Here is a 15,301-nt window from a genome sequence, read left to right on the forward strand (position 1 = left end):
TCTTCTACCACCCCTACCTTGCTGGCCTTTTCCCTCCCTGCCCCATACCTCTTCCTTACCTCTACTACTCACTCCAGCTATATTGCTGCTCACCTCTGATGCAGGCCTTAGTGTCTGTAGACAGTGGCCATGTGCATGTATGAGTTGTGCTTGTGTGAATGTGTGTGTTTTTTCTATTTATGAAGAAGAATTTTCACTGAAGCTGAAATATTTCTTTTTTTCATTGTGTTGGCCTGCAAGTCATCCCGTCCTCTTAAGTGGGGAGCAGTAATCCGTCCTTAAGATGCTGTATTTTTTATACTAAACATTTATGAATATTTCATTCAGATATTAGAAAATATTAAGCAACTGATTAGCACATGAATCTGTTATATGTATTTTTTAATATTATGAACTACTATTATCTTTATGATATGTGCATATGTACAATAATTTACATCTCCCTCTGTTTTTTGAAGTAGCTAACAAAACAGCTACAGTACCTGCTGTTGAAGAAGTCATTGCTGAAGACTATGATGGGAATAAGAATACAACAAAGGAAAAATTTGGAGATGACTTTCTGAGTGATGTCGATCTCAAAATTATGGTAAGCTTGACACAGGCAGATCTGCTCTGTTCTTTTTGTCAACACTAAAATGTTGAATGTTGTTAAGAGTAGATGCAGTGCTGTTATTTCTTTGTTTTATGTGGTTGTGTTGCCATCACTCACTATGGTGTCTGATAGGAGTCCAAAGGTATGGCCACAGTTGGTTTTAAGTACCTATTGGGGAATAGCAGTCAGTCAGTGTGTTTCAGTGTTGTGAACTGAAGCTAATGTTTTGGATCTGCAGTTTATTATGAAGGGCATAGGATCAGCTGTCAGGAATGCGTAGCAGTAACTGCAAAACTGTAACATGTGGTTACTGTGATGATGTTAAAGGGAGTGAAGTCTTCATGTCACACAGTATGCACAGCATTGGAATAATTAGTGTGACTGAAAAAATTGCTCTCTGTAGCCGTAGTGCAAGAAACAGTTGCTGCAAGTTGTGGCAGCACTGTTAAACAGCTTCAGTTTGGTTGTGGCAGTTTGAAGTTAGTGATGATACCTAACTTTGCCAATATGGCCACAGTGTGCAGCGCATTCGAGTAGTGCGCTATTCAGCAACTTCAGGCACTTCCACGTGAGGCTGCTGACCACAGATGGTGGCTCAGTTGCCTGCAGCAGGAAACCAGTGGCTCCTGGCGGGCAAATACCTTCTATATTGTTTAGCATCTGCTCTGGATTGTCTCTCTTGTACACACAACCAAACTTTAATGTTCCGATTGCATTATGAATATCATGTTGTGACTCAAATAAAGCTGATTGGGTTTTCATGACCACATTTCTTATTGTGTTCAGAATTTGAGCAGTAGAGACTGTGGAACAATTCTGAACACTTTTGAAAGTTTCAGTTCTGGTACTAAAAAATTATGCCCTTCAACTTCACCCCATGCCAGTGGTTGAAGTCTAAACAACAGAAAATTTCTTCCTGCAAGAAAACTAGATATTATTAAAATGTGAACAAAAGTAATGTGCTATTTTGATAGCTCTACAACATACAATTTTGTATCGCACTGACAAAGCAGTGGTTGTAAAAATAAAGACAAAGTTTTTTATAATTAATTTTACTTGTATTTATAAAAACACAACATAAAAATTTCAAAACTGATTCTGTGCTACCATATCAACTTTTTATTTATTTGTTCAAATCAGTGGATGTGTAGAAAACAAATTATTTTATTATTTTCAGTTGGATCTGTATGCATTTATTTCAAAACTGAAACAGATCATCACCCTTTTTCAGGGTCACCCAGGTTGTCCAAATAAATACAACATTTACCATGAGTGTTCTGTATTTTGTCAAAAGCACTGGGGAGACGGAATTACAGAACCAGACTCCAAGTATCTAGCAAAAAAGAGAAAATTGCTGCGTAAATATCCTCTGCCACAAAATTGGATAGAACTCTATGATCCTGGAACGTAAGAATTATTTTTAATCATGCAAAAACTATTTGATTTTCTTTGTTGCCAACATCTACGTTTTAAAAAATCGTTAATTCTTTATAAATGTCCATATATATGTGCTACCAATATGGCAAATTGCATACTAATATTTGGTACACATTTAAACTGTAGGAAAAATACTCAATTTGTAGAGAGAATGACCAAGTGTGTATTTGCATCTCACATTAGTGCCCTATTTATTTATTTTCTGCATTATAACTTTCTTACAAGATTTGGATACACTAGTAACAGGCTTCAAGCTTTGAGATAATACTAGTATCTTAGTATAACAATAGATATCAGTTATAATCCAGCCAGTGGAATTAACAAATTGATTGGGATAAAAGATAAGTAATGGTGAACCACACAGATATGCAAAGTTTGGAACAAAAATTAAAATAGATGCAAACCTAACAGATGTTGAATTGAGCCTTTTTGTAACAGTCTCGTATAAAATATTTTGGGTTCATGGCACAACCACATAGTGGAGTTTTGAGTAATATATGACTGACTGACTGATAGATTCACTGATTCATTCTTGTATATATCTTGTTCCATAAATCCAATCAAACTCCATTCTGGATGCTAAACAGAGATTCAAGGAAATTATTTTTACTTCTAGTATTGTGGTTGTAACTTTCATAGTTCATTTAAAATTTACTCTTATTAATATCCATAAGTAACATGCTCGGGAATTAATGTATTGTTGTGTGAGTATAAAAATCACAATTTGCTGAAGCAGTTTTCACAATGTGTTTGTTTATCAGATTTACACAATAGTCTTTCTGTATGCTTCTGAAAAATAAATATTTTTCTGACCTTCCCCCACAAGATTATACCATAGGAAAATATTAAGGGAAGTGTAAAAAATGTACTAGCAGTTCCATTTGGGTCTCGACTTAGTGAGAATTACTTGAAAGAGAAAAGCAGACAACTGAGTTTTTTCATGTATCTGGTAGCATAGTTTCAAAGGATTACACAGAAATAAAATATATCAGCTAGGCCCTGTGTCTGCCAGTAAGAAATTTGGGAAGATCTGGTTAGATGTTTTAAACTGGTCCGTTCTTTTGCTTAGTTGTAATTTAATTCCTAGTAAAAATGACTTGAAAGATATTTAAGTTCTGATATATAAGATGACCCTGAACAACTAAAATGGGTTGCTTAGGTAAACCTTAATCACCATAGCAGTCAGCAAGTTTTTGATAATTTTGATTAAACATTGCAGTCATCAGAATTTTAGGTCAATGTGGTCTTCAGTAACCATTAATATTTTTCTTTTGATATGACCCCATAAAATGGCCATTTTCCCCCAGTTTTTTAGTGTCTAAATACCTTTCAGTTGAATGTTCGAGTTATAATAGGAAGTCCAGAATGGAATAACAGTGACTTGGAAGGGATCGATACTATTACACAACAAAACAGAAAGAAATATTTGTACTTTTAGACAATGTTCTTCCTCACAAGTAGAACTCTTTACGCATTCACACAGCTCACACACACATGGCCTCTGTCTCCAGACACTAAAGGCCTTAGCACTTGGAGACATTAGCCATGTGTGTGTGAGTTGTGTGAATGCGTGAAAGTTATACTTCTGAGTTATAATGGAGGGAAGAGATGACTTGATAATATAGCCAAATTGAAATTACTTTGTGATTCATGCTTCAGTGAGTCAAGTGGTAGCGGCCAGCAGGCAATCAATTCTAGTACTTTCATGAGCATCACAGGCTGCCTTTTGTGTTGCACATTTTGCAGGTATGGACAGTGCTTTGAGAAGTGTGGCTGGATGCTCGTCGGCAACACTGCCCCCCCCCCCCTCCCCGTCATTGCATTCTGTCAATCACGAAGTAAAGTTTTTAGCCCATTCACAGTTTTTTCACTAACTGCCATCATCATGAATCATGTAGAGGTAGCCTGATAATATTTGTGCAAAGGGATCATACTATTTCAAACACAAAAATTTGCATAATTACTCAAAGAATAATTGTTTTGATCCTAATCAACAGAAGTGCACTAGCAGAAATTTTTGCCCTGCTAAGGCTGTTGGGATGTCATACTGAGACCAGGTTGCCATATGATAATAAATATGAGAAACATCAACATTGCAACCACTCAGGGGCCCTGAGCGTGCTGATATCTTATGTAGTTATACAGGGATAAACAAGTATCTAGTGTGGCAAGACAAATCACAGTATCCATTCCTGTGAATGCTTGATATTATAGTTATTTTATCTCATTCCAAATGTTTTTGACTGAATTGTCATTCATGTATGTAGTGTCTCAAACTCATCACAGATGCTTCATAACTGTCAAAATATATGAGACAAACCCATAGTACTTACAACATCTTACTTGTCAACTCTTATAATGTAGACCCGCTGTTGCGACACATAGGTGTCAAACCCACTACTAATTTTGTTTTCTCGTGTGTAAATGACAAAATTAGAATAGACATACTTTATGAAAAGGCTTAGAATGCCACTCACCACATAGTGGAGGCATTGAGTCACAGACAAGTAGATGAAAGAGACTGCTAAACATTTAATCTTTTGGACAAAAAACCTCTTATTTGGAAATAGAAAACACACACATTCACAAGCACTTCTCACACATACATGGCCACTGTATCCGGGTACTATGATACTAGGATCTGACTGCAGACTGCAGCTGCATCTGATGTGACATGGGGTTGTGTGAGGTACTAGGGTATGGGTGGGGGAAAGTGCTGTGCTGCCTGTGGGAGTGTGCAGAGATGTAGTGGAGACAGGATGGGCCGCTAGGTGCAGAGTCTAGAGCTTGGGAGGGGGGGGGGGGGGCTATGGAGTTTTTTGTGGCATCATTCTTCTGACTGGTTTGACGCAGCCTGCCACGAGTTCCTTTCCTGTGTCAAGTTCTTCATCTCGGAGTAGCATTTGCATCCTATGTCCTCACTTATTTGTTGGATCTCTGGCTTCTCCTTGAGTATTTACACTCTAAAGCTTTGTCTAGTATCATGGAGATTATTCCCTGACGTCTTAACACATATCGTATCATTCTGTCCCATGTCTTTGTCATTTTTTTCCATATCTTCCTTTCTTCGCCAATTCTGCAGTAAACCACCTTATTCCTTCAAATGGCTCATCATTATTAAGTACTTTGGTACCCCACTTCCTTCCAGACTGATTCTTCTGAATGGTTGTCCATATCAGCAACTGGATACACTTTACAATCCAGTATTTTATTTTTGGAACGTCTTCTGACCGTGTGATTCTTGAACAGAGTATTCATTATTAACATCTGAAATTTATTGCAGTCCTCAGTTAGTCTTTCTCCTCTCTCATTCCTACAGCCCAGTTCATATCCTCATGCAACCTTTTTTTTCTATCCATTTCCCTGCAACTGTGTTCCAATCACCCATGATTATTAGATTTTCATTTCCCTTTACATACTGAATTACTCATTCAGTATCCTCATATAGTCCTTGGTTCTGTGTTCTGCTTAAATTTAGAATAAGAATCATCAGCAATGGCGGCTGAAGACTTACAGCATAAGAAGTCACCCTTGTTCTGCCAATGGCTTTGTCAAAGAGGACAAAGGAGTGACAGAGGTTCAGGGCGCTCTCTTACATTTGGGGTGGTGAACTGCCCTTAAAAGGCAGGAGAAGCAGCAGTGATAAAAGCTATGGTGATGGAGAAGCCAACTGAAACCACTGTATTGCAGACATGTGATGCTATCCATAGGACTTGTGGCCTGTAATTGAAAGTGTCATGATAATCTCTCCATTGGCAAAAGGTTCCAGATTAGTTCCCCAGTCAGATCTCTGGGAGCAGACTGCCAAAGGAGAGGTGATCATGAGAAAAAGATGGAGTAACCAATGAAGGGATAACTTCGTGTGAGACAGAGCATGGAATGTGAGGAGTTTGAACATAGCAGGGAAGCTAGAAAATCATAAAAGGGAAATGCAGAAACTTGGTATAGATTTAAAGGGGGTCAGTGAAGTGAAATGGAAAGAAGATAAAGATTTCTGGCCAGATGAATATAAGGTAATATCTACAGCAGTGCAATGGAGTAGGATTCTTTATGAATAAAAGCAGGACAGTGAATGAGCTACTATGAACAGTTAAGTGACAGGATTGTTCTCATTAGTGTCAACAGCAAACCGTTGCCAGCAACAAAAGTTAGGGTTTTCATGCCAATGTCGCAAGAAGATGAAGAGATATGAGAGACATAGGGAGGGAAAAAGACGGGTAGGTGTGTTGGTGTGATGGAAGGCATGTGTAGTGCTGGAGTGGGAGGAGGGAAGGGGATATGTAACTGGAGGACAAGGACTAGTGAAGGTTGAGGCCAGGAAGGTTACGGGAATGAAGGATATGTTGTGGGGAGAGTTCCCACTTGTGTAGTTCAGAAAAAGTGATGTTGGTAGAAAGAATCCAGATGATGCATGCTGTAAAGCACTCATTGAAGTGAAGCACATTGTGTTGGACAGCATGTTCAGCAACTGGGTGGGTGGTCTAGCTGTCTCTTGGCCACAGTTTGGTGTTGACCATTCATGTGGTCAGAAAGCTTCTTAGTTGTTATGCCCACACAGAATGTGGCACAGTGGTTATGACGTAGTTCATAGATCAGATGGCTGCTTTCACAGATAGCCCTGCGTTTGATGGTGTAGGAGATGTCTGTGATAGGACTGGAGTAATTGGTAGAGGGAAGCTGTATGGGACAAGTATTGCATCTGCAATGGACCTAGATACAAGACCTGTCACATACACTTGCATTGCTTGTGCGAGATGTGCCTGTGTGTATGTGTGTTCTATTTCAAAAGAAGGACTTTTTGTCCAAAGCTTAAATATTTAACATTCTTTTTCATTGTGGCTGTCTGTGACTCAAAGCCTCCTTTATGTAGTGAGTAGCAATCTGTTCTTTTTCATGTTACTGTTATTCTATCCTGGACTTTCCATTGTCATTACTTTGTCATAAGTAATATATGTAAGAAAGAAAATGATTAATTTTAATCTAATCACAAAATTCGTATGCAATGACACATAGAAAGTAGCCCAGTTACTAGGCACTGTATGATAGCACGGCCACCATCCGAAAGGTTGACACTGACAGATACCAGGGCTTACATCCATACCATTGAAATTCATTGACACATTCACAGCAGAAATAAAACAAGTGTAATTTTAAATGCAGATTTCTGTGAATGCCCATTATTATCTATCACTTAATATTAAACCAAGAAAAGTTAATTCAAAATAGAGACATTATAACCTCTTTGTACTGGAATCAATTTATCATCAGAAACCGTCCCATACACTCTTCTTTAAAGGATCAAACTCTCATGCATAAAAGTCATGTCTCCTGAACTACACTCCTGGAAATGGAAATAAGAACACCGTGAATTCATTGTCCCAGGAAGGGGAAACTTTATTGACACATTCCTGGGGTCAGATACATCACATGATCACACTGACAGAACCACAGGCACATAGACACAGGCAACAGAGCATGCACAATGTCGGCACTAGTACAGTGTATATCCACCTTTCGCAGCAATGCAGGCTGCTATTCTCCCATGGAGACGATTGTAGAGATGATGGATGTAGTCCTGTGGAACGGCTTGCCATGCCATTTCCACCTGGCGCCTCAGTTGGACCAGCGTTTGTGCTGGACGTGCAGACCGCGTGAGACGACGCTTCATCCAGTCCCAAACATGCTCAATGGGGGACAGATCCGGAGATCTTGCTGGCCAGGGTAGTTGACTTACACCTTCTAGAGCACGTTGGGTGGCACGGGATACATGCGGACGTGCATTGTCCTGTTGGAACAGTAAGTTCCCTTGCCGGTCTAGGAATGGTAGAACGATGGGTTCGATGACGGTTTGGATGTACCGTGCACTATTCAGTGTCCCCTCGACGATCACCAGTGGTGTACGGCCAGTGTAGGAGATCGCTCCCCTCACCATGATGCCGGGTGTTGGCCCTGTGTGCCTCGGTCGTATACAGTCCTGATTGTGGCGCTCACCTGCACGGCGCCAAACACGCATACGACCATCATTGGCACCAAGGCAGAAGCGACTCTCATCGCTGAAGACGACACGTCTCCATTCGTCCCTCCATTCACGCCTGTCGCGACACCACTGGAGGCGGGCTGCACGATGTTGGGGCGTGAGCGGAAGACGGCCTAACGGTGTGCGGGACCGTAGCCCAGCTTCATGGAGACGGTTGCGAATGGTCCTCGCCGATACCCCAGGAACAACAATGTCCCTAATTTGCTGGGAAGTGGCGGTGCGGTCCCCTACGGCACTGCGTAGGATCCTACAGTCTTGGCGTGCATCCGTGCGTCGCTGCGGTCCGGTCCCAGGTCGACGGGCACGTGCACCTTCCGCCGACCACTGGCGACAACATCGATGTACTGTGGAGACCTCACGCCCCACGTGTTGAGCAATTCGGCGGTACGTCCACCCGGCCTCCCGCATGCCCACTATCGCCCTCGCTCAAAGTCCGTCAACTGCACATACGGTTCACGTCCATGCTGTCGCGGCATGCTACCAGTGTTAAAGACTGCAATGGAGCTCCGTATGCCACGGCAAACTGGCTGACACTGACGGCGGCGGTGCACAAATGCTGCGCAGCTAGCGCCATTCGACGGCCAACACCGCGGTTCCTGGTGTGTCCGCTGTGCCGTGCGTGTGATCATTACTTGTACAGCCCTCTCGCAGTGTCCGGAGCAAGTATGGTGGGTCTGACACACCGGTGTCAATGTGTTCTTTTTTCCATTTCCAGGAGTGCATGTATTGTACAAAGTCTAAATATTTTCAGGTACATGCAATGGTATATGTGGATACTGTATGCAAAATGTGTCGTGAATAGAGTTAGCAGTAAAGAAATAATAATTTAAAACATCATGCCTGATGCTGAAGTTTCTCTACAACAGAAAAAAAATTTTTTAGTGATAAACTGTCTTCCTTCCATTATTTTATGTGGGAAGTCAGTGAGAAAAAGTTATAAAATGGTTTGAAATTATGTGTAAATTTTATGTAGCAAAGTGCTCTCATTCTCACGTACTGGATGTATCTAGTATGGGTTATTTGCACAGTGTGAATTACACTGCCTTGAAACATTAAAATATACAGTATCAAACTTGACTTATTGAAATACCTCTTCATTTGTAGAACAACGTTTTAAATTTTTATTATTTTTCCCGAGGGCATGCAGATTTACTGTATGATTAAATGGTGATGGCGTCCTCTTGGGTAAAATATTCCGGAGGTAAAATAGGCCCCCATTCGGATCTCCGGGCAGGGACTACTCAAGAGGACGTCGTTATCAAGAGAAAGAAAACTGGCGTTCTACGGATCAGAGCATGGAATGTCAGATCCCTTAATCGGGCAGGTAGGTTAGACAATTTAAAAAGGGAAATGGGTAGGTTGAAGTTAGATATAGTGGGAATTAATGAAATTCAGTGGCAGCAGGAACAAGACTTCTGGTTCTGGCACTGCAGTCCGGAACCGTGGGACTGCTACGGTCGCAGGTTCGAATCCTGCCTCGGGCATGGGTGTGTGTGATGTCCTTAGGTTAGTTAGGTTTAAGTAGTTCTAAGTTCTAGGGGACTTATGACCTAAGATGTTGAGTCCCATAGTGCTCAGAGCCATTTGAACCAAGACTTCTGGTCAGGTGAATACAGGGTTATAAATACAAAATCAAATAGGGGTAATGCAGGGGCAGGTTTAATAATGAATAAAAAAATAGGAGTGCGGGTAAGCTACTAAAAACAGCATAGTGAACGCATTATTGTGGCCAAGATAGACACGAAGCCCACGCCTACTACAGTAGTACAAGTTTATATGCCAACTAGCTCTGCAGATGATAAAGAAATTGATGAAATGTATGATGAGATAAAAGAAATTATTCAGGTAGTTAAGGGAGACGAAAATTTAATAGTCATGGGTGACTGGAATTCGACAGTAGGAAAAGGAAGAGAAGGAAACGTAGTAGGTGAATATGGATTGGGGCTAAGTAATGAAAGAGGAAGCCGCCTGATAGAATTTTCCACAGAGCATAACTTAATCATAGTTAACACTTGGTTCAAGAATCATGAAAGAAGGTTGTATACATGGAAGAAGCCTGGAGATACTAAAAGGTTTCAGATAGATTATATAATGGTAAGACAGAGATTTAGGAACCAAGTTTTAAATTGTAAGACATTTCCAGGGGCAGATGTGGACTCTGACCACAATCTATTGGTTATGAACTGTAGATTAAAACTGAAGAAACTGCAAAAAAGGTGGGAATTTAAGGAGATGGGACCTGGATGAACTGACTAAACCAGAGGTTGTACAGAGTTTCAGGGAGAGCGTAAGGGAACAATTGACAGGAATGGGGGAAAGAAATATAGTAGAAGAAGAATGGGTAGCTCTGAGGGATGAAGTAGTGAAGGCGGCAGAAGATCAAGTAGGTAAAAAGACAAGGGCTAGTAGAAATCCTTGGGTAACAGAAGAAATTATGAATTTAATTGATGGAAGGAAAAAATATAAAAATGCAGTACATGAAGCAGGCAAAAAGGAGTACAAACGTCTCAAAAATGAGATCGACAGGAAGTGCAAAATGGCTAAGCAGGGATGGCTAGAGGACAAATGTAAGGATGTAGAGGCTTATCTCACTAGAGGTAAGATAGATACTGCCTACAGGAAAATTAAAGAGACCTTTGGAGAAAAGAGAACCACTTGCATGAATATCAAGAGCTCAGATGGAAACCCAGTTCTAAGCAAAGAAGGGAAAGCAGAAAGGTGGAAGGAGTATATAGAGGGTCTATGCAGGGGGGATGTTCTTGAGGACAATATTATGGAAATGGAAGAGGAGGTAGATGAAGATGAAATGGGAGATATGATACTGCATGAAGAGTTTGATAGAGCACTGAAAGACCTAAGTCAGAACAAGGCCCCGGGTGAGCCAGGCCTAACAAAACTCTACCATCTGGTGAGCAAGATGTATGAGACAGGCGAAATTCCCTCAGACTTCAAGAAGAATATAGTAATTCCAATCCCAAAGAAAGCAGGTGTTGACAGATGTGAAAATTACCGAACTATCAGTTTAATAGGTCACAGCTGCAAAATACTAACACGAATTCTTTACAGTCAAATGGAAAAACTGGTAGAAGCTGACCTCGGGGAAGATCAGTTTCGATTCCGTAGAAATGTTGGAACACGTGAGACAATACTGACCCTACGACTTATCTTAGAAGAAAGATTAGGGAAAGGCAAACTTACGTTTCTAGCATTTGTAGACTTAGAGAAAGCTTTTCACAATGTTGACTGGAATACTTTCTTTCAAATTCTGAAGGTGGCAGGTGTAAAATATAGGGAGCGAAAGGCTATTTACAATTTGTATAGAAACCAAATGGCTGTTATAGAGAGTTGAGGGGCATGAAAGGGAAGCAGTGGTTGGGAAGGGAGTGAGACAGGGTTGTAGCCTATCCCTGATGTTATTCAATATGTATATTGAGCAAGCAGTAAAGGAAACAAAAGAAAAGTTCGGAGTAGGTATTAAAATCCATGGAGAAGAAATAAAAACTTTGAGGTTTGCCGATGACATTGTAATTCTGTCAGAGACAGTAAAGGACTTGGAAGAGCAGTTGAACGGAATGGACAGTGTCTTGAAAGGAGGATATAAGATGAACATCAACAGAAGCAAAACGAGGATAATGGAATGTAGTCGAATTAAATCGGGTGATGCTGAGGGAATTAGATTAGGAAATGAGACACTTAAAGTAGTAAAGGAGTTTTGCTATTTAGGGAGCAAAATAACTGATGATGGTCGAAGTAGAGAGGATATAAAATGTAGACTGGCAATGGGAAGGAAAGCGTTTCTGAAGAAGAGAAATTTGTTCATAGAGTATAGATTTAAGTGTCAGGAAGTTGTTTCTGAAAGTATTTGTATGGAGTGTAGCCATGTATGGAAGTGAAACATGGACAATAAATAGTTTGGACAAGAAGAGAATAGAAGCTTTCGAAATGTGGTGCTACAGAATAATGCTGAAGATTAGATGGGTAGATCACATAACTAATGAGGAGGTATTGAATAGAACTGGGGAGAAGTGGAGTTTGTGGCACAACTTGACTAGAAGAAGGGATCAGTTGGTAGGACGTGTTCTGAGGCATCAAGGGATCACCAATTTGGTACTGGAGGGCAGCGTGGAGGGTAAAAATCGTAGAGGGAGACCAAGAGATGAATACACTAAGCAGATTCAGAAGGATGTAGGCTGCAGTAGGCAGTGGGAGATGAAGAAGCTTGCACAGGATAGAGTAGCATGGAGAGCTGCATCAAACCAGTCTCAGGACTGAAGACCACAACAACAACAACAACAATAATACTATCAGTTAATAATTATACAAAATATTTAAATTAAATTTTTGTTGCCCCTGGAAGCCGTTAAGTAGGACCTTCAGCAGGGACCACACACTGTTTTAACCATTTAGTAATAGAGATTAGTCTTTTGTTGTAAATGAGCAAGAACTCAGGATTTTTGATTTTTTAGTGTGTTACCATGTAATTTTGCAGTTGTGTAATTGATGACATTTCTGTCCTATTGTACAGCGACATAGATATTATATAAACACTCTCTCTAAATTTTCTCCCAAGTTTCCAAGTTGTAGTGTCAAAGTTGTTATATGATGCATTACTACATTATCTTTCAGTTATTCCTGTTATCTTTCATTGGAGGTAAATAAATTTGCAGTAAGTTCTGATGCTTCAATACTTCAAAGAAAGACAAAAAAGTGTACAGATAACTAATCTACAGATACTGATTTTATGAGACACTTTTCAGAACTGACTTTTATTAAGTGTTCAACATATTTTTGCACACATTTATTCATATTTTTACTCATTGATCCAGCATATCTCAAGTGACATATCGTTTGCACTCCCCTTCTTTAATGTCTGTGAACAGCCTGAGCATTACTGTGTCGTGTGGAGTGGTATCTCAGAATGTGAAATGAAAATTTTACATCATTTAGCAAATTATAAATATTTCATTAAAACTGGCCTTCCTATCATATAACTTGCAAACAAGGTTACATACCTTTTAACGTGTATAAAATTCTCATACTTCTCACAAAACAGCCGCTTTGCATAACGCCAGTTAAGATAATATTTCAACTTCATAATGAAACTTATGAAGTTCCTAACGGATCGTTTTGTGTCTAATTAACTGAGTTAGATGGTGGAATATTTAAGATTCTGCCATAATAGTTAGGTCAGATCATCTCGTCACCCTGATTTAGGTTTTCTGTACTTAGCATGAATGCTGGTTAAGGGTAAAATTGTAACCAATCCGAAGATTAGTTGGAACATAACATTACTTTACTAGTGGTGTTTCAGTTCAAGATGGTATGCCCTTGCCTTATTTTGAACTGATTTAACCAGCTAGTAATACAGAGATATAAAGTTTATTCTTAATCACATTAACATATAATTGTCAGGGTAAAAGAAATAGTAAATGACAGAAAAAAATCTTAATTCAACTGAGGTTTTTATCCCAGATATTTGGACTTGTAACCTGACACTCATTCATTGTGCCACATTGAATGGCAGCATGATTCCTTAAACAGGCCATGGCTGCTTCCTAGCTCAATACTTTATTTTTGTAAATGAACAAATATCCACTTTTTCCTGATTTGACATCAAGATTCTTCCTGACAAGTGACATATCATATCCTCCCACCTCCCTAAGACATTTGTTGCCTTTCTTGGGCTCTTGATAAAATCTTAAAAAAATAAAATTAAAATGGAAATGCACTGATTTTAGGAATGTGTACTTCAGTCCTTAAAAACAGAATTCTTATAGGATCACTTTGCTGTCCATCTGTATGTATGTATGTATGTATGTATGTATGTCCGTCCGACTGTTAAATACTTCTTTTCCCAGGAATTGGGTAGACATATTGAGATGAAGTTTGTGTCACATACTAAAACTACTTGATCTTCTGTGCCAGTGGAAAGGATATGGACATTTGTGTCATGCAGTTGATACTCAAAAAAATCTGTAGGGTACTTCCCATCAACCTAGAATCATGAAATTTGCCAACAAGCAAAGTTTCGCAATACAAGTAAAGAAAAAAATCTGAAAATTGTTAATTTGTTATTGTATCACATGAATTTTTTTCTTTTCTTGTCTTCATATCTGTCTGTGAATCCCCCTTTATCTCAGGAACGGATAGGTGTATGAATTTCAAACATATGTCACATACTATATAAAAGATCTATAGTTCCTGCACAATGTAAAATGTTTAAGCTTCTACATCAACACTATCAAAAGATACAGCGTTTATGTCACGTATTTTTATATCTTGCCAGTATTGATATTGATAACAGGTAAAAATCACCAAACTCCTCAATTCCAGGGATGGATGAACTATTTATATAAATTATTACGTTTGTACAGAACCCTCATTGTGCGAGTCCTACTCACACTTATCCAGATTTTTATTTATTTTAAAATAAATTTCTGAATCTTATTCCAGTGTTAGATATTAAATGAAGAAACAATTGACCTACCAGGTGCAAAAAGGGAATATCGAACAAAATTTGAAGTTTTCATGTTTTTGCATCAGTGGATGGCTGGAGTGTAATTCTATGCACTGTCTGAAGGGTCACACTTACGTCCACTGGAACAAGGTTTTGTTGGCCATTGATTATCTTGAAAGTTGTGGACTGGACATATCTAGCACTGTTGTTCCCTTTCTGTAAAGTAGACAATGTCGACCATGCGAGATGGTTCATTTACCATGAAGGAATTGCAAAGAGAATTTCTGATGGAGGTTATAGGTCTTTCTTGGACTACATTCAACAAAATATTAATGAGCAAAATGTGCAGATTCTAATATTGTAAAGTAACACATGTTCTGGACGAAATAGAAATCGTACACTGGCCATTGTCTTCTTAATCTGTTTGATAACAATGTATTAAAAACTCTAACCCACTATTTTCCTGTATGAGGATGTTCCTTTCTGACCTGTGACGGAAATGTGAGGCTTTTAAACAGCTCATAAGGAAGAGTGACAGAATATATACAGTGTAAGAATACTGTGAGCTTATGAAAAAAAAGCAGTGTGCCTGGGAATTTCTCTTTCGAAGTAGATGATACTTTAGCTTTCGATAAATGGGTGCCTAGGCACTATAAAAAGATGTGTCTGTCAGATGAAACAGCAAGAAGTGATATTCCTAAAGAAACTAAAATTATTTTTCAATTGTCCAAGTTAAAACATATTGAATATAAGTCAGATTTGAAAGAAAAGAGTATAT

The 15,301-nt window shown here is 39.3% G+C and overlaps 1 protein-coding gene across 1 annotated transcript in view; it reads left to right on the plus strand.

Annotated features, from left to right (window-relative positions):
- Positions 1-15,301, plus strand: part of LOC126252842 (polyglutamine-binding protein 1) — an 89,695-nt gene that overhangs the window by 39,241 nt on the left and 35,153 nt on the right. Inside the window, exons 3-4 of the mRNA XM_049953790.1 lie at positions 459-586; positions 1,824-1,999. Of these exons, the coding sequence (XP_049809747.1) occupies positions 459-586; positions 1,824-1,999 (304 nt within the window). The remainder of the gene's footprint in view (positions 1-458; positions 587-1,823; positions 2,000-15,301) is intronic.

This window comes from Schistocerca nitens, chromosome 4 (genome assembly GCF_023898315.1).
Source record: "Schistocerca nitens isolate TAMUIC-IGC-003100 chromosome 4, iqSchNite1.1, whole genome shotgun sequence".
Lineage (NCBI taxonomy): Eukaryota > Metazoa > Arthropoda > Insecta > Orthoptera > Acrididae > Schistocerca > Schistocerca nitens.